At 39.2% G+C, this 20893-nt stretch overlaps 1 protein-coding gene across 25 annotated transcripts in view; it reads left to right on the plus strand.

Moving 5' to 3' along the window:
• The window catches only part of c2cd5 (C2 calcium dependent domain containing 5), a 127425-nt gene that overhangs the window by 47446 nt on the left and 59086 nt on the right, over positions 1–20893 (plus strand). For 17 of the 25 annotated variants that reach the window (XM_073066102.1, XM_073066103.1, XM_073066081.1 and 14 more), the window contains 2 exons: positions 948–1056; positions 3925–3990. In XM_073066102.1, coding sequence (XP_072922203.1) covers positions 948–1056; positions 3925–3990 — 175 coding nt within the window. The remainder of the gene's footprint in view (positions 1–947; positions 1057–3924; positions 3991–20893) is intronic. The other 8 variants (XM_073066085.1, XM_073066092.1, XM_073066088.1 and 5 more) reach the window with 1 other exon arrangement.

The following is a 20893-nucleotide window of genomic DNA, read 5'->3' on the forward strand; positions in this document are numbered from 1 at the left end:
ATACTTCAAAGTTTCATTTGATAGGGAAGAACACCAGTTCATCAGCTGAGGATTCTGAGATGTAATTAAGTGAAATGTTTCCCCTTTCCTCACTTGATACCATGAGACGTATTGAGTTTTGAATTATATGTTGGGGTCTCCCTGGTCCACTTTCTATTGGTTGTATGACCACCTCTGTTGTGTGTCTTGCCAATGGAACAGGATGTATTTAGGAGTTGGAGCATTTGGCACTTTATTTGTGAAGTTATCTGTCTGTTACTTGAGTAGTACTGCTCATTGGAAGTTGACCCATTCCCAGAATGCTTGGGATGGGCTGTGCCCAGTTGACCAAGTTGGGAATGAGAGTACCATGTTTCAGTGACAGGCTCGATGCTACATTGAGTTAGTTTTATCCTTGGTGTTCAGTGACTTGGCTATCATGCAGTTAATTTGCTGGGCAATTTCCAGGTGACAGTTATGAGTCAACCATGTTGCTCTGATAAAGGAATTACATGTAGGCCAAGTAAGGATCATAGTTTTTTTTTCTCCCACGAAGAGCATTTGTGAACCAGTATTGAAACAGTAATTCATGGCCTACAGTAATGTATGAAACAGTAATGTATGGCCGTTTTATTCTTATGTTGTTACGTTGTTTTCTTAAAATTCAAAATTAATTATTGAATTCTAATTCCACAATTGCCATAGTGGAACTTGAACCCATGTCTCTGGATTGTTAGTCAAGGCCTCTTGAATTCCTATTTTGATCATTTCACCACTTAAATGCCACTTTATCCACTAACATCTGTACTTTTGGATTCAGTGCACCCAAAAATAAATCCCCTTGCTATGATTACATTTGATTGTGTTGATTTGATTGGCTATACCAAGTATATTGAATATGATTTGACTTGATTGTCTTTCACTTCACAAGTGTTTTTCCAACATCAGTTTTTTTTTACCCTGCACAGGAATTCCCTTTTTTCACTCTAACAACTTTTCCACCTGGATTTCTTGTTCATGTCGGTGGTGTAGTCAGTGCAAGATCCGTGAAGCTACTGGACAGAATCCACAATCCAGGTAAGTAGAGTACAGCAGATCACATAACTTAAGGACTAGGAAAATGTTAAAATCTTTCAGGTTGATGGAATGAAAACTTAGTCTGTTCACTGACTGGAAAAAAATGTTTACTGAATGATGAAGTTGTAAATTGGGTCAAACCATGGCATGCCTACAGTACCGTATTGATAATTTTCCTGTGATTATATTCAGCCAGCTGTATTTTTTTAAACTTCTGGTGAGTTTGTTTAACTTAAATTTTGTGTTCTTTGCAACATGACATCTTTGTTATAGTTCAACAAAGATTTTGGAGCTAATATGGTTTATTCTATGGTATATTATGAACAGCCATTTGTTGCTCTCAGCAACAGAAAAATTCTTGATCACATTTTAACTAGGTTTTGCAGAAGTTATCTTTTATCTTCAAATGATGTGTTTGAAAACATCTGTTTTGCATTATTATTTCATTAAACTGCTCATGTGCCTAGGAGATGAGAACTTGCCTCAACAACTACATAATTGATTATTTTGTTCCTGTCCTTTTACATTTCTTTCAAATTTGGGAGCTGCTGCTGCACTGTAAAGTACCTTCTAAACTTCTGTATGGGAGCTTGACATGTCACCTCAGCAACAAAAGGCAAGAGTTATACAACAAAGAAATGGATTCTATGGCCCATTGTGCCCCTGTTGACCTTTTTGCTCATCAACACTTGTCCCATTTGCCTGCACCAGATATGTATCCTATGTCTTGCCTGTCTGGTGGAGGGGGGTTGTGAAATCTTTCCCCTGAAATCCTTCCAAACTCCTTTCTCACACCTTAAACCTATGCCCTCTTGTTATTGATGTTATTTTTCACAACAGGAGCAATAAATTAAAAAAATTTCTTCCATTGAGAATAGGCCTTGAGCTGTTGCTTGTCCTAATCATTGTTCAAGGATGAGCCTTCATTTTGAAGTTGTACTCTTGTGGTGATACTCCCAAAAGTCTGTTGGGGAGAATCATCTGAAGCCATTTAGTATAACTGAGTAGTGTACTTTCCCACTTAGGAAGACAGTTAGACTACACATTAATGGTTTGAAGAGAAATCGCACATAGATTAGTCCAGGTAAGTATAGCAGGTTTCTTTTCGTAAAAAATAAAATACCCGCAACACACACAAAGTGACGGAGGAACTCAGCAGGCCAGGAAGCATCTATGGTAGAGTACAGTCGATGTTTTGGGCCGAGACCCTTTGGTCTCAAGGGTCCTGCCGAAGGGTCTCAGCCTGAAATGTCGACTGTACTCTTTTTCACAGATACTGCCTGGCTGGCTGAGTCCTTCCAGCATTTTGTGTGTATTGCGTGGATTTCCAGCATCTGCAGATTTTCACTTGTGGAAAAAAAACCTGTTGTTTTTTTAAAGCAAACCAACTAACTTCAGAATCATTTGTACTGTTATCATATTTCAATTTCCAGGCTATTTTAACATGAAGTCTAGTTCACAAACTAGTGGACTTTGAATTACGTTCTCTGAACTGTTGATCATGGTCTCTGTATTACTGATCTGTTGAATCCAACCGCTATGTTGCATTCCCGTAAATCCTATGGTTTAAAAAAAACATTAAGCTTTGGTCAAATCATTTTATTGTTCAGTTGATTGCTGGATTCAATTAAAGAAAACCTTGATGGTAACTTTGTGAAAGGACTGGAATATGCATCAAAGGAATTGTCAAAATACCTTTTTCTTGTAAATTTAAACAAGTTAGTAAGCCCCAGAAAAAAAATGAATTCTTCTGGATTTTTTTTTTTTACTGATGCATGTTTTTGCTAATTCTGGCCTTGTGCAAAAAGTGAACTTCACTGCTCATTATGTATTCAAAATGATGTGCTGCTGATCTTGCTCTGACTTACATCTAATGTTGTTTTACCCTGTCCTTCAGCACTCACTTCATTGTTTGTCTTCACTCTTATGCCAGGAAATCTGTCAAAATATTCAGAATTAAATATTTAGATTATTAAAACTACAAATGTTGCCATATTGTGGGTATGTTAATATCTGTATGTCCTGTAAAAAAAAATCATTTGACTTTGGCAGCTGAATGATTTGCCTTGATATTTTGTGCATATGCTATCATCCTATATTTAAAATTTACAACTTCCCTAAAATTGTTTTATTTAGTCTTAATCAGCCTGTATTGACATATAAATAATCTGGCCTGTGTTTGCATGCTTAGGTGTACATTATATAACTTTTATTTAAAAATTATTTCTGTGGCTAACTCTGCCAAATACTACTTTCTCTGGAATAAGGCTTTTAGCCACAATCCTTTCTAGTGCACTGTTTTTATTGGGAGAGATATGTTAAATATTTTTGGTTTAAATATTTTAATATTTCTGAATAAATTTTCAGAAGCCCAATTATACAAAGGTAATAAAACAGATAAAATAATGGTTAAACTTGTATAGATTCATCCTTGCCAATTATCAGTTTTGTTCACTCAAAATTTCTTCTTAATTTCTTAGACGAAGGGTTTGACCTTGCAGTAACTGTTCTACTTTAAGCTTACTCATTTTGCATGGTTGTAAACTTATTGACTTTTTGAAGAATGACTTTGGTTTGTAAATTTAGAGCTGTGTGTTAAAGTGCCCTTCAAATGAATAGATAATAGTTTCAAGTAGTTTACTGCCTATCTTTTTCTGTATTTTTAAAATCTAATAGCAAATACTGGTTCTAGATTACATTAGCATAGTCCTTGCTTTTTGCTCTCTCTGGATGAATGTACTTCTATTAACTCTATTGTCTGTGTTTTTCCAGTTCCTGTGAAGTAGTGTTGTCCTTGTTGTGCTCTCTGTATTGCTTACTCTGATCTGCTCCTATAACTGATCTACTAACTTGCTGTTTTGAACTCAGCCTTTGTCGGAATTATGGGTAACACAAGATCATACAAACTGCTAGACTGGAATAGTTTCAATGCAGGTATTTTATAACTTCTTCAACGTTACACATACTGACTGAAATTATGGCAGCTCAGTGAATTAACTCCCATGGCTTCATCACCGTGACTTTCGTAACACTTAAATTGTAACGCTTGAAAGTACTGAACATTATGAAAGTAGTAATAACCAAACCAAATCATCTTTAGTGAACAGATCATTTTAAGGAATAATAATTTTTTTAATTTAAAAAATAAATTATTGCAGGATATTGTTCAGACAACAATAATCTAGCTGGTATTGTTGGCAGCACAATTTAAAACTAGACTTATTAGTGGCTTCTATTGGACAAAGTTTATTGATAGTTTTAATTTTGCTAATGTGTTATGCTAATTAATTTTATGCATCTCAAACTTTTACTGCACCTCCAAACTAAATATGTGGAAGTATTTAATAAAGCAATCTTAACATGAAGCTTTCAGTTTCAGAAAAAAAATAAAAATTTTCTGACATCTGAACCTTTATGTGCTACCCAACTAAATAACATTTTCTTGAACAAGAGTGTGATATAATACACAGCTAACTGTGATGATGAAGGTGACATTTAAAATTAATTCTATGTCAGTGTTACTGCATTGGGGGGCGGGGACCTTTTTTGCACCTTTGTAGTCATTGTGGAAGCTTAACAATAAAGTGGAACCATTACTCAATATTAAGAATTTATTAAAGTGAGGGTTTTAAGCAGCTGGGATTATCAGTACATCTTCAGCAGTAATTTATAAGGCAGCTTTATGTAAAAATTTAAAAGCAGTAGAAATGGAAATGTGTTTGTCTTCTTGCCCCTCAGGTCAGCTCCATGAACCAGTAAGATCACAGCTGAAATTCTTTCCTTATCTTGCATTCACTTTTCTGCCCAACCTTTGTTTCCCGCAGTCTCATCAATCAGTCTTCAAAATTCTTAGCCATGTATCATTCATGGGACTTTGGATGGAGGAGTGCCAAAGATTTGCAATCATCTATGTAAAAATTTCACCTTAACCCAGGCCTGGCATTTTACCATTTTCAATGTACTAAATTCCTTAGTACAATCTCTGTTACTGTGTTTATGAGATTTCTGTTTCACATTCATCTGTCTTAGCTCAGCATCAACCCCTTTTGTTATTTGAAAACAGTTGCAAAACTTTCATTGTGCTTTAACCACATCTCCTGTCTCCATATGGAGGGCTAACCTTTCAATCCCTTAAGGTCTCATTCTTGCTTTCCTGTTACTCATTATATATTTATAAGCATATTTTTAGCTTCACTGAATTCTACATGCCAACATCGTTTCCTTATTTCTCTTCCACATTTTTGATACTCATTCAGGCTGTTCGGTGTTACAGTGTCTCACTGCTTATTCTATCTCTTGTGCACCTAATCATCCAGAGCATTTGAGATTTAGGGGTGTGCCCTTTTTCCCTGTGGATAGATATGTATTCTGAATCCTTCTTATTTAAGGCATCCATGGCTTCAAGACTGACCTTTTAAGTACAGTGGATTTTGCTTAATTGGGACCAAGGTTAATCAAGGCAACTTTTTTTTTGGGACAACTCTTAAAGAACAAAAACTAAATTGAGAAAATAGCTGGGATTCCCTTCATTTATCTGGGGCACTATCCCACTTTTAATTGGGGCTGGAGACTGTTACTGAACATTTTCTAGCTAGTGTCAGTCATGCATTTGCATGGCATTAGACACTATACCATGCTTATAGAGTGTTCAGTTTTTAAATAACATTAGTTGTGTGTGTTCGTATTCAAAAAAACAGTGACTTTTATCACAGATAGTTGGCACAAAATGAGCTGTAAGACAACTTAGAACTGTTTTTCTCACCGCAGTTTCAGGCTTGGAGGTGCCAGAAGCTGCTGGGAGTGAAAATGAACAAATTGGGTATTGTGACAAAATTTGAAGATATCAACAATCATCTTGAAAGTTACAATGAAAATAAATATTTGGAGGATGTAATCATCTAAAGCAGGAGTTCCCAACCATTTTTATGCCATGGACTCCTACCATTAACTGAGGGATCTGTGGACCCCAGGTTGAGAACCTCGAGACGAAAGCATTGTATGAAGGTAGTCCATTATCTGAACTAAATGGCTGTGCTGATTCTGTTCATATACAGTCAATCAAATGAATACAGCGGCATACATTGGATAAATTGCTTCATTGATAATTATTAGGAACTAATACTGAGTTTTACAGTGCTGTAAAGGAATTGGTAGTGTTTTAATTTGTTCTGCATTTTATTTAAGTATATAGTTTGTTATGTAGTTAAATGCTAATTTGTTTGTTTTATACTTTTTACTTATTTACATGAAACCTCAGCTAATTGGGGCAGCTGCTTAATTGGGCCAGAATGTACTGGTCCCATTGTGTCCCAGTTAACCAGAATCCACTGTACTTGGATGCCAGCCCACTTCAGTCCAATCTTTTAGTTTAGTAAAATTGGTCTAAACTCCATTTTGAACATTTACTCTTTATTTTATCTTAGTCCTAATATAACTAAATTATTATCATCACTAGTGTTCCTGCTGTGATATCATTTCCATCTGCCTAGTTTGTTTCCCTAAAATTAAATCCACAATTGTATGCTCATCCCTCTAATTGCACTTGCCACATAGTGGTTAAAGCTATCATGCATGCAATTTAGGATTTTGATATCCTTCTATAGTTTTTACCCTTTTAGACAAGCTGGTGGCACAGTGGCATCAGCTCTGGGGTTCGGAAGCAAGAGCTCCCAAGTTCAAATCCAGTTGCCCCCCCCCAGGGCACGCTTTCCATCCGTGCCGGGTTGAGTGCCGAGCTAGCCACTCGGCCTCATTAAAAACAAGGGTCGAGTCAGGAACCGTGACCCGGTTAATCCAAAAGGAAACCAATCCTGGCACTACGTGCCAGACAAGAATGTCTAACTGCCTGGTGTGAGAAGCTATGAATGAACCCTTTTAGATCTTTTACATTATATTACAGATAAAACTAGAGTAATTGAAATCTGCCATTATTACTATACTCCTCTTTTCCATTTGGAAGAAATTTATTTATATATTGACACCAGGAGTAATGCAGGCTTCATGAATTTTTTGAGATCCTGCTTAATCTCTGTACTGTCTTCTTAAAATCTGCCTGTAAGAACTCATCTCTTCCTATATTATAGGCCACAACTGCTGGCTATTCATCCACTCTCTCCAGAATGTCTTCAGCCCTCCGATGCTATACTTTGATCTAGCTTCAAAGAAACGACATAATAGTCTCTCTTGCGTCTCCATCCTGGAATCATGTCTGACTTCAAAAGCTTCTGCTCCCCGAATTATAGATACTTTTATAAGTCTTGCTTGTGTACTGCTGAGCTACTTATGCTGCTGTGATCATGATTATACTTCCTTGGGAACCTTCTCTCCCATCAGTTACTGTTAAAAGATTAAGATGTCCTTGGGTTTCATGAACTACCTGCCTTTCCTTCTTGCCTGTCTCCTGGTTGCCCAGTGCCTCTCTGCTTGTACTCCATTGACTATCTCCTGAAATCTGCTATCCACAAAATGTTCCAAGTTGCACAGCTAACAGAGGTACTGTATTACAGCTCCAGTCCAGTAGAATTTGAGGAGAGTTGATGGGAAATGTTGGGATAGTAGAGGGGATTAGCATGAATAGGTGTTTGGTAGTCAATATAGACTCAATATGCCAAGGTTCTGTGCAGTGTGATTTTTTTTCTCTCTCTGTGGCTATATTCAGCATCGTGGATGGATTGCAGTAAAATTGGGTGTTGCTGAATCTTCATCTAATGACACTTCTTGTACCTGTAATTGTTCAGCGTGGGAAGTGATGTGATATTCCCACATGGTACAAGCTGTGCATTCCATAGGTGAATTGGCAAGCCTCTACTAATCACATTGTCTCACCAAGCAGAAACCATAACAGCTCTTCTTTACCATTCCACACTCATCAGAGCCCTGAATTTTGTAGATGGGTACACCAAATAACTAAGCCCTCTGCTTTTTCTACAAAATATTATGTTTTTATGTTCTTGCTATCAAACCAAACTCTTACTTTCCCATTTAAACTCCATTTATCACCTCCTATTCAGCTCAATTAATCAGTCTATATCTTGATGTTAACAGTTTGCAATTCATTTTCCCAGCTAGCCTTCTATAAGTAGGAAATTGGATATAGTACATTCAGTCATTTTATGTGTTAATCATATTGCCACACCACTGGTAACAGGCTGTGAACTTCAAAATGACCTGTCCAGTCTATTAATTTTGTCTTTTAACTAATTATCCTTTGATGCTATTATTTTCCCCAACCCCAAAAGCACTATTTTATGCAATAATCTTTTGTGCATTGTTTCCCTATGTGCTTTAGAAAAATTCAAGTGCTCTGCATCTGATCTATCTTTAAATCTCAAGATTTGTCAAACATGATTTCCCTTTTGTAAAATGGAGGCACAAGAGACTGCAGATGCTGGAAACCTGAAGCAACACACAAAAAGCAGGAAGAACAAAGTGGGTCAGGCAGCATTTATGGAGGGACTTCCGACAGGCTTCATCAGGACTGGAAAGAAAGAGGGGAGATGTTTATCCCTTCCCCACCTTTTTTTTTACACTGGCTAAGATCTAATGGGTGATGATAGGTGAGGGGATGATAGGCTGCGAAGGGAAGGGGAGAGTGGGAATAATGAATACTGGAGCAGCCTAGAGCTATGTTTCTTAATGTGCCTTGATGCTGTGTTTTTTTGTGTGGATTGTTCTATTTTCCTGACAACTCAAGACAGACTTGTATATTTTCCCATGTATTCTTACCAGTCCTTGACTTCCTTTATTGAATTTTCTTGTTACATTTGCTATCTTTAAATCGACTGGATCTTTAAAAACCTAGGAGAAGTTAGAATATTACTATGGATGGTATCCAAATTCCTGACACAATCTCCAACTCAGGTGCCAGTTATCCAGCTCTTATGTCTGTTAAAGCACAAACTGAGCGTTAACATTCATAGCTACATAACTGCAGTAATCTGCAACCCAAGAATAATGTATCTTGCTAAACAATTATGTTGGTTCACTGCTCCCTGCCCAGCACTATCCAGTTCAATTTCCCTGGGGAATTAAAAACAATTTGATTCAATTGAGTAAATGTTGAGCATATGTAGCCTTTTGAAAGGCATTCATTTTCATTACTCTAAACAGGGTTTGATTTCTTCCTTCAAGCTAATCACACTGAATAAAAATTTGCAGTGATCTCATTTGCGTGTATTATATTAAAGAATTTACCATTATTGTTATACCCTTCCAATTTGCAATGCTTTATAACAAAATAGCATAACCACTATCTGTTTATTACAGAAGGTAGTTGAAAATTTCTGTTTATTATAGTCCAGCACTTATGTTGTCTTTCAACAACACGCACATGCATATGATTTGTAAGGAAAGCGTACTTGTTCCGAAGGGACGGTTTATACCTGAACTGGAGCGGTACTAACATTCTTGCAGGGAAGTTTGCTAGTGCTTCTTGGTGGGGGGGGGTTTAAACTAAATTTGCAGGGGGCAGGGATCCAGAATGTGAGAGAAGATAGCGAGAGGAAAAATAAAGGACAGGTGGGGACTACACGGTTCCGGAATATTAAGTGTGTAATAGAGAAAGGTGAAGCGGAACAAGTGATAAGGAGGACACATGTACAGAGGGATGGTCTGACAGAACATGGAGTTAAATGTGTTGAAAGAATAAGTAAATTTAGGAAGGACAACAAAATTCTAGGGGCGTATAGCCCGATGGGAGTTCGGGGAGCTGGGTTAAGCACAATAGGCAGCGATTCAAACAGAGAAAGGAGAAATGGGCTAAAAATTCTATATCTGAATGCACGAAGTGTCAGAAATAAGGCGGATGAGCTTGAAGCCCAGATGCGAATGGGTAACTATGATGTTGTTGGGATAACGGAGACATGGCTGCAGGGAGATCAGACCTGGGAAATGAATGTACAAGGGTATACGTGCTATCGTAGGGACAGAAATGTGGGCAGAGGGGGTGGGGTGGCCCTGTTGGTGAGGAATGAGATTCAGTCCTTTGCAAGGGGGGGCATAGGGTCAGGAGAAGTAGAGTCTGTGTGGATAGAACTGAGGAACAGTAAGGGCAAAAGGACCCAAATGGGTGTTGTCTACAGGCCACCAAACAGTAGCATGGATATTGGGTGCAAGTTGAATAGGGAGTTAACATTGGCATGTGGCAAAGGTAATGTCGCAGTAGTTATGGGGGATTTTAACATGCAGGTGAACTGGGAGAATCAGGTTGGTGCTGGACCACAGGATAGAGAGTTTGTAGAGTGCCTACGGGATGCATTCTTGGAACAGCTTGTACGAGAGCCGACCAGGGACAAGACTATTCTGGATTTAGTGTTATGTAATGAACAGGATTTGACAAGTGATCTTGCAGTAAAGGAGCCATTAGGAGGTGGTGATCATAATATGATAAGTTTTTATCTGCAATTTGAGAAGGATAAGGGCAGCTCGGAGGTGTCAGTGTTGCAGTTGAACAGGGGAAACTGGAGCCATGAGGGAGGAGCTGGCCAAAGTTGACTGGACGGATAGCCTAGCAGAAAAGACAGTGGAACAGCAATGGCAGGTATTCTTGGGAATAATGCACAAGGTGCAAAATCAGTTCATCCCCCGGAGAAGGAAGGATTCAAAGGGGGGAAGGGGCCACAGTGGTTGACAAAGGAAGTCAGAGATTGCATAGCATTAAAAAAAAAAAAGGAAGTATGACAGAGCTAGGGTGAGTGGGAAGTTTTTAAGGAACAACAGAACTTAACTAAAAAGACAATATGGGGAGAAAAAATGAGGTACGAATGCAAGCTAGCCAGGAATATAAAGGAAGATAGCAAAAGCTTTTTTAGGTATGTGAAGAGAAAGGAGATAGTTAAGAACAATGTTGGGCCCTTTAAGAATGAATTGGGTGAAATTGTTATGGGAAACAGAGAAATGGCAGAAGAATTTAATGAGTACTTTAGATCTGTTTTCACTAAGGAAGACACAAGCAATCTCCCAGATGTATGGATGGGCCAAGGACATAGGGTAACAGAGGAAATTAAACAGATTGACGTTAGGAAGGAAACGGTGATGAGAAGACTGATGGGACTGAAGGCTGACAAATCCCCAGGTCCAGATGGTCTGCATCCTAGGGTACTAAAGGAGGTGGCCCTGGAAATTGCGGATGCATTGGTAATCATTTTCCAATGTTCCTTAGATTCAGGATCAGTTCCTGAGGATTGGAGAATGGCTAATGTTATCCCACTTTTTAAGAAAGGAGGGAGGGAGAAAACAGAGAACTATCGACCTGTCAGCCTGACATCGGTGGTGGGGAAGATGGGGACAAGGCAGGAACCGGGTATTGATAGTAGTTGATCAGCCATGATCTTAAAATGGCGGTGCAGGCTCGAAGGGCCAAATGGTCTACTTCTGCACCTATTGTCTATTGTACTTCCTGAAGTAATTAAATGAGAGTAGTGAGGTGCCTGTGCAGTTTGGAACATTGTGTGAATATCGGAATACCATAGTACTAGGATAAATTGTAGCAGATCAAAGGATGAAATCTTTTGTAACATTAACTCCAAAGTGATCAGCTGTGATCTGCTTGAATGACAATGGGTATGGGCGGTTGAATGTATTCCCAGAGCCTCAGGACCAGCCCATTTAGCCTCTTCAGTGCTTTGTTGCTCAATAGAGTATATATCTGCAGAGAATCTGGTTGCATTTGCAGAGATCTCTTTATCTGGTTTAAAAACCACATGCATATGCATGTAGGTGCTGTTGCTGAGAGCATAAAAAATGCTGGACTGTAACAATCCAGACCTTCCAACTAACTTCTGTATGAAAAGGGACTGGCAATGCTGTCATGATGTAAAGCATTGCAATATGGAAAGCTATTACATAAATGATGGTTAATATTTTCATATAATGCAAGCAAGTAGGATCACTTCAAGCAATATCTAAATTTTATTTAAGCATTGTGATTAACTTAAAGAAAGAGAAGATAAATAGCCAGGGAAGCAAACTATTCACCCTTTGATCCAGAAATTGTGTCATTTACAGAAAATTCTGGTTGTATTCAACATGTTGGACAGCACCCGTGGAAAGACAAATGGAAATAACATTTTCAGGCTGATCCCATATTACTTTATTAAAAGTCTATGCCCTAGAATTTTTGTCACAAAAGTAGCATTATATTACATGTGATAGTAGTGTCAACATTTATTTTGTGACTAGTTTTTATCTGTTACTCTCCCCTCCCCTCACCCAAAGCAATGTTCCCTGAGCCCCCAGGGCATTGTGTGAAATATTACTGGGGTGGCACATCATCAGCAAAGAAGTTAATAATGGACTAATGGTAGACAGAGCTAGAGAGAGTCCTTGAGGAGGAGAAGGTGAATTTGAGACCTCAGGGATCAGACTGGGTCATTGGCTGGAGATGGGGATGTCAGTCACAAAAGTGAGGGAATTGCAGTTATGGCTTCTACACATACACATTTATATAAGATTATAAATGAGCTTTTTGAGCTGATATTAAGTCACCCTGTCTCTGCTAGAGACCACTGCCTACAATCTGCCTTATCAGAGATGATAATCTCAAATGTTTTGATCTTTGCTGACAGTTTTACCCTCCTTGATTTTGTTGTCATCCTTCTAAATCTTGGACGCCATCTCAAATCCTCTGCAATCCATTGATAAGTGTGTCTGCAGTTTTATGTGTTCTTACCAAAATTCTGATATAACTTTGCTGCTATTTGAATCCATTGCTTTGTTTGTTTTCATTTAAGGGCCTAATTAACTGTTTTACTACAAATAATTATTTTTGGATATCTTGCTTTGCAACTCCCCCAATTAAGTTTTTACTTTCAAAGGTATTTACCCATTTTATCTGCCTGTGACAATGGACCAATTTATAGTCATCTTTACACTTGAGTAGACCAGAGCAATGCAGTTAAGAATGTCTGCATTCATTTCTTGTGCAGGGAAAAGTAACACAGAAATCCTTAAATATGACTGAAAAGGAAATAAACATAGCATTGTTAGAATGCAGAGCAAAACCAGGGCAATGAAAATGGTGAAGCAAAATAAGTTGAGGAGGGATGAAGGGGGGATGTTAAAGAGAAATGGATTGTAAGATTTTTTTAGAGATCTGTTTCAGAAGGCTATTTTGCCTACACAAAAATATTTGGGAAATCAGATTTTTTCATATTTGTTCAATCAATGCACTTGAATGGAAAGATGGGAAGATTTCAGTGTCCCTTTTCTTTGTTTTATTACTTCAGTTTTGCCTTGAAAGTATATTTTGACAAAGATCTCAAATTATTGTTGTGGTTTGGGCATTTCAGGTAACATGTCAATGCTGTTCCAAAAAAGATATATTCTTTAATGTTGCCGACATTTGCCATGCTTTTACAAGGATGTTGAGATCATTACTTTAACCATTTCAGTGAGCTGCCATGGTTTTCTGTCTGATTTGTCCCATTCAGTGAAGCATGCTCAACATGCCTAGTATTTTTTTTACTTATGTTCACTAGGAATTGCCTTTTTTACTTTTTGCTTCAGCAATAAAGTATTTCCAAAACTTGTGCATTGTTGAATTCTGCTTGGTGCTTTGCATCATGCATCTTAAATTATTAGCTATTCAGTTTTGAATTTACATAACTTTTGAATTGCATGGTGACTTGAAACCTTATGGCTGGAACTATATTATGGCTGCTGTTTCTAAGCATCTGTATTTTAAATTTGTACCATTACTTTGTGGCAGAGTGCACATCTTGTTTTGTTGCATTTATTGCTTTTGCAGTTGCCAACTTGAAAATGTGGAGTTTGTATCTCAAGTTATTGCAGAATGATTCAACTTAGATGTATTCGTTCTGTTAAGCTATTTTCTCTTCAGCATTTCATAGTTTAGCAGAAAAACAATAATGAAACATGCAATGTCATCCTTGTGGGGGGGGGGGGGGGGGGACAGCAGGAGAGAAAACTTAACCTAACTTGCATTTTGCTTCTTTCGTAACTTGTGTGGAGAAATTCATCCCCGGCCAGTGATGCTAAACATTACATGGTAGTAAGGAGGAAGGCAATTAGCATGGGCTGCTCTGCCTGAAATGGTGTGTGTAGATATTCAAGCAAGTGTGCCTATATTCAGTGACACCTGAACATGTCTTTTAATGCTCATGTGTAGTCTCAAGTTGTCTTGGTCCCCATTGCCCTCTGAAGCCTTTGTGGGAGCTGAAAAATAAGAGCTCTTGTAAACAATCCCACTGGCAGCAGTTCTGAACACTCTTCTGTAATGATAGCTCAGGAATTCAGAACTCAAGCATTTTGATGTCCAGCAGGAAAATGAGTTGCTTAAAGATAAAGACATTGTCTGCATTTTATGCTGGAGGAGCCGGTAGGAAGAAGGTCACTATAACACTTTGTTTCGCTCTTAACATGGAACTGATGGTGCTCAGGTTGCAATCCTGTAAGCTACAGGTGAGACCAAGGAAAAATTCTACTCTGACTGTAGGGCCAACTTCTCAAGTCAGTGTGGATTCCATTAATCTTAATCCACATCATCTTCTCTACAGGACAGCTTCAAGAACAGTGCAAAGCAAAGCACCAGCCTTTGTGTGTAACCTCACTAAAGACATTACTAAAGCCTGTGACTGCCAATCGAAAGGTCTATGAACATTTCTCAAATATGACTGCCCACAGAAATTCAACTCCTCCTTGAATCCAATGGCATGCAAGCCATGTTACTAATCCACAGGGGTATAACAGAACAAATCTCAGTGAAGACTGGTGTCAAACAACACTCTGTCATTTTGAATGAGGCCAGATCTTGAAGAGCTGTGCAAAATTAGAAAGGATATGATAGGGTGAGTGCTTGCAGGCTTTTTCGCTTCAGGTTGAGTGAGACTAGAGCTAGAGGTCATAGGTTTAGGGTGAAATATTTAAGAGGAACCTGAGGGGAAACTTCATTCAGTGGGTGGTGCAACTATGGAACAAGCTGCCAGCAGAAGTAGTAGATGGGAGTTCAGTTGTAACATTTAAGAGATGTTTACATAGGTGGATGGATGAGAAAGGTTTGGAGGACAACAGTATTTCTGCAGATAGATGGGACTAGGCAGAAGAGCAGTTCAGCACAGACTAGATGGGCCTAATTGCCCGTTTCTGTGCTATAATGCTATTTCCTCAAATTTCTCAACCTATCTTGCTGTAGTGTTGCACTCATATTCAATACGCTTCCCATGAAAGTGGAGCTGATCTTTAGAATTAATAGGAAACTGTGCAGCCAGTGTGCTCCAGAACCAAGCTAAACTACGATACAGCAGATGCTTGTAGGAGCTAAGCTGCTCATTCACCAAAATGTACAAAAAGGTTGGATCTTGATCAATAGCTGCAAAACCAAGGTCTCAATCCTGCTGCACACTAATAATGAAGCTTCACAATGAAATCCTGGAAAACATGGACCACTTGCATATTTCAGCTGCCACTATCTTCAAAACGCTGTCACAGTTTTGGTTGATTGAGGGAAACAATATTTGAAGATCAAGACCTCAGACCAACTACAAAACTTGTGGTCTGCAGGGTATTCAATTCCTGCTCTTCTTTAGGTATCTCAGACCTGGACTACTTACAGCAGTCACTTCAAGGCTCTTGAAACATGTCATCAACAGTGGATCTGCATGTATGCTAAATTCATTTGAAGGATAAATAAGCCAATATTGGTGCCCTTTCTCCCAGGCCAAAAACCCTATCATTGGGACCAATTGTCTATATTGGTTATATTCTTGGCACAAAAATACTGGGACAAATACTGTTCCTGATCTCTGTCATAGGATCTGAACAATGATTAAAGCTTCCTCAGAACCCCTGACCCATAACAATTTTAAGTGGATAAGACAACATTCAAGGTGGGTATTGGGAACCACGGGGCCAAGTATTGGAAATACATAGAAACCTCTGTGCAAAGAGGAACAGACCACCTAACAAGCCACACTTTCCACAGAAGAGGTTCGTAACTCCCACGATAACCGTAGATGTTAGCCACAGAACTGGAATTGAAAGCAAATGTCATCCTTAATCAAGTACTGTCTAAAGGACTGGCACATGTTTATTGAAGTCTGTGGAATCCGTTTTGAAGACGGTGGTTGATCTTATTGCATAGCACATTCATGACTGATAAAGTTAAGGTGGTTTACATCTGAATGAAAATGTAATGATTGAAGTACTTGGTAAACTGCTGCAGACTGGGAGGAGTGGAGTCTCTCACTCAAATAGCAAGAGCTCAAGTAGGAGTCTGCATTTAAAAGTAATTAAAGTTCCTTTACTGCTAAAATTATAAGCTAATCGTGGAAACACATTCATAAATATAGAAGCTTGTTAATGTTACATTAAAGGAAGTTGGCATGTGTCTGATCCGTTCTTTAAGAATTGGAAGCTTATTTGTAATTGCAGACTTTTTTTTAGAACTTTTGATCAGTAAAATATTTTAAGTGTGCTCTTTGTGTTGATATTAACCTACTATTTTTCATATTTCTAGAATTTTCTTTGAAGATAAACCTCTATTGCGTTCATATCATGCCTTTAATAAATATCTGAGGATATGTAACACAGAGCACGCTTACACTGCTGATTGAAATGAGCTTTTAAGTTGCATTTGGCAATGTTACAGATAAATTATTCTCCCAACCTTGTATAAAGACGAATAATAGGCATCCGTTAGTCTCGTGAGACCATGGATTTGCGCCTTGGAAGGTTTCCAGGGCGCAGGCCTGGGCAGGGTTGTATGGCTCCAAGGGAAGAGCACTAGGACCCAAGCAGCTTGGCATCGGTGTCGTCGCAGAGCAATGTGTTGTTAAGTGCCTTGCTCAAGGACACAACACGCTGAGGCTCAAACCAGTGACCTTCAGATCACTCGACTGACGCCTTATCCACTAGGCCACGTGCCAACAAAAGATGAATACTTACTGAAAATCTGAGGAACCTGGTTTTGATTGTGAACATAATGAGAAGCTTCTCTTAAACTTGCATTGCACGAAGTGCTATGGGTTGAGCAGCTGATTTACAAGCAAGTAAGATAAAAGTAAATTTCCATTTGTTTTGGGGAGAAGTAATTTGGCAAACAATCTTAGTAAGAATCAGAATCAGGTTATTTGTCACTAATGTTTTTTTGTGTGATTTGTTGTTTGCATAGCCATACTGTATAATACATAGGAAGTTACTATAAGTTACAATAAGAAATGTTTAAAAAAGTACAAAAAGGCAGCAAAAATGTATTTTTTATGGGTTCATGGTTCATTCAGATACCTGATAGCAAAGGGCAAGAGGCTATTCTCAAAACACAGGATTCCACAGAATTGTGGTGTATAGAAGTTCAATGACAAAAGTACATTTATTATCAAAGTATGTACGTAGTGTACAACCGTGAGATTGTCTTCCGGGAGGCAACCATGAAAGAAAATAACACAATATAACTCATTCAAAGAAAACATTAAACACCCAACCCATAAAAAAAAGAACAAATTGCACAAACAGCAAAAAAATAGCAAATAACATGGAATATTAAAAATCGAATCACAGAGTCTTTCGCAATAGTCCAGGAATGTTCAGTGTAGTTCAGTTCAATTTAGCATTGTGCCAGTTGTTGACTGCACACTGCAGAGCCGGTCTGAGTCGAAGTGTGCCGATCAAAGTCATGCAAAAAAGCAATATAAAATAAGTGAAACTAGAATTGCATAAAACGTGAACTGTAGAGTCCTCTGAAAACGAGTCCAATCCACAAACTGCGCCAATCAAACCTTGCCCAAGACCCAAGACTCCTGCACCTTCCTCTGGCAGCAGTGAGAAGGAGAGGGAGACCGGTCAAATGTACATTGACAGTGCTGAACACACACTTGCCTCCTGCTTTCATCCTTGTTGATTTCAATCTTACTCAATGCTTTAATTGGTGAGATTGGTGGGTAATGGATCTTGTCTTGGGTTCATACTCCACTATTAGATCAAATACTTCATTCTCAACCTTAGTCTCAAACATGCTGAATTCCCTTGAAGGCAGCAAAAGTAGCAAATCGCTCACTTGGCCTAAAAACATATTACCAAAAGGTAAATCACCGGTTCCAAATCGCACACAGATTGGTAGTAGAAGTATACTTAATAAAAAAAGTAGTAGTTTCATGAACTGAAGGACATTGCGTTGGTCGCTGGCACCATCATGATCATTTATTCCAGCCACCATCCCAAACATACCTTCAGGGGCATCATCAAATCGCAACTGACCCAATTTCACTGCATTTGCACCAGGAAGGTGAACTTCCAGCAGGCCGCTGCCATCTTCTTCACTGCACTCAGACAGAGGCTACAGTAGACAGAAACTAAGGCACATCAAATCTGACTTCTTGAAAGGCCTCATAAATCTCTGACCACAGAACAGGGCAATACACAAGCTGCCAATGATAACAAGACCACGGGACATCTAAAACCCACTTTGAACAACTTAAGGCAGAGGTGGAGGGGGCTCTGGGTCAATGTACAATAATGTCCGCTTTTAAGAGAGGTATAAACTTGAGGGACGTACTAGTCAGTACCAAATTACATGCAGCCACAAACTGTGGGTGGGGGGTGGGGTGGAATTGTAGACCATGCAAACACTTAAGAAAGCATACGCAACAGAGCTACTGGACAGTAGGCCCTGGTAGAACAAAGGATACCTTGTGAACAACATAACTTAGTATATGCAATTCAGTGAGATGTGAGGGCCTTTATCAGTCAGATGATGAACTGACTGATGTAGATATTGTGTCCTAGCTGTCTACATACCGAAGCCTGAGTGATAGGACATGAAGAGCAAGCTGTTACCCATGTAACAAGCTCCCCCCTCTCCACACAATTGATGAACCTAAAGGAACAGCAGAGTGCGATACAGTTTGATACCAGCAGTGTCACAGGAGTTGCCAGTCGACATTGAATTCAACATAGGACTGTATTAGGGACTCCAGCTCTGGAGTAAACCTCTGGGTTTACTCTGAAGCCTTCCCCATGAGTGGATATAGCCACAAGGCATTGGAGGTTTGAGCTCAGAGTTTTCCTTCTTTTAGGCTACGTCCACACTACACCGGATAAATCTGTAACCAAAGCTTTTTCTCTTTGTTTTTACCCTACGTCCACACTAAAATGGCGTTTTCGTCCCCCGAAACCAGAGCTTTTCAGAAATGCTCTCCAAAGTGTGTATTTTTGAAAACGCCGGATTGGCCGGATCAGTGTGGAGGGGGTAACTGGATATTTCTGAAAACGCTGTCATCCGGCAGCGTGCTATTTCATTGTTTTCTTGAACGCAACCTAACAATTTCAGAACAGATGACAACAAAACTGACGCCAGAAAAGATAGAAATGTGCTCACCAAATACTTTGACCCATAACTTACAGAATAGATAAGTATACTCACTTTGCCTTGTTTTCTGTCCTTGCTTGTATGAAGCTGGTTTACCTATTTATGCAAGTACTTCTCTGACAATAGATGTGTAACAGCCTAATGTAACATTGTATGGAAATACAAGATAACACTGACAGGACTTCCCTTACAATGTTTTATACATTTAACAAGGTGCTTTATTAATGCAACAGAGTTAGTCAGTTTTTCAATGTTCGTCGTCAGCCGGGTCAATCTGCCCGTGAACTCCGTCAGTTGCCTCCGTATTCTCCAGTATTTGTTTTTTTTTTACTTTTAAGTTCTCCTGCGCGAAAGCCAACAGCTGTCCGTCGTTTTAAGTTTTTCTAGTCTGTAACTACACAAACGCGCAATTTTACAGCGAGATTCGCCACCAAACATGTCGCTTGTTTTTGGTAGATGTGTCCTGCGCATGCGCAGGAGGAGGAGATTTGCCGAAATCTCCATTTCAATGTGGATAGAGATATTTTTAAAAATACATAGTGTGGACGCCTGTTGTTTTTACGTGAAACCGGCGTTTTCAAAATTATCCGCTCTAGTGTAGACGTAGCCTTAGCTGCCAACCACGACTGACAGCCCCCATCTGCCTGATGCGACTGGATTTAAGACACCAGCAACTCACTTTTGCCCCTTCTGTCAATAGAAACAGTTCCACCAGGCTTAATAGCTAAGCCACACATGAAGGCCAGGAGATGCAATTCAGTGTAAACAATACAATATCATATACATAGGGGGGGACAGACAAAAGAAAAGTCTAAAGAGTCAGACTTACAGGACATCTCAGTAATATTATAAGGGAAGTCCAGAACAGATTTGTTAGGAGACATTTCCAGTAGCATGGGATCCAGTCTTTGGAGATCCTTGGCCTGCCTGGAAACTAACAATGAACTGATCTACAACTCTACACCCCAACTGGTCCAAGTTTGTAAAAATAAACCTATTCCTCAAATGGTCGAAGCCTAATAACTAGGCCTAAATATACTGATTGGATCTATAAAATTAGAGTGTTGAGGATAGGACAATTATTCTCCCTGTTAATTTAATCCAGACTAGGTACTCCCATGTACCCAGATACAAAAGAGATCATTGAAAATTACACAAAGCAGGGAAGATATGTCTTCTTTGAAAATTGTACAGTCCCTTACAACCCCATTACAGACTCTTCCCCCCCCCCGCCACCCCAAAGGCAGACTAACTCAAGGGGTACCCTACCCCATCCACAGATAGATATACAGCAAGATGGTGTTTCAGAACTACTGCTCCCCGAGCAAGATAGGCAAAAGCTTTCACCATCAGGTCCTCCTCCATCCCCCAACCCTACCCCTAACCCTAACGTCCACTTTCCTCCAGCCTTTCATCTCCATCCCAACCCTATCACTATCCCTAACCCTAACTCTAACCTCCTACCCCCCCCCCCCCCTTTACTGGCCCACATCCCCCAAACCAGTAGCATACTCATAA

Source organism: Hemitrygon akajei, chromosome 14 (genome assembly GCF_048418815.1).
Source record: "Hemitrygon akajei chromosome 14, sHemAka1.3, whole genome shotgun sequence".
Classification (NCBI taxonomy): domain Eukaryota; kingdom Metazoa; phylum Chordata; class Chondrichthyes; order Myliobatiformes; family Dasyatidae; genus Hemitrygon; species Hemitrygon akajei.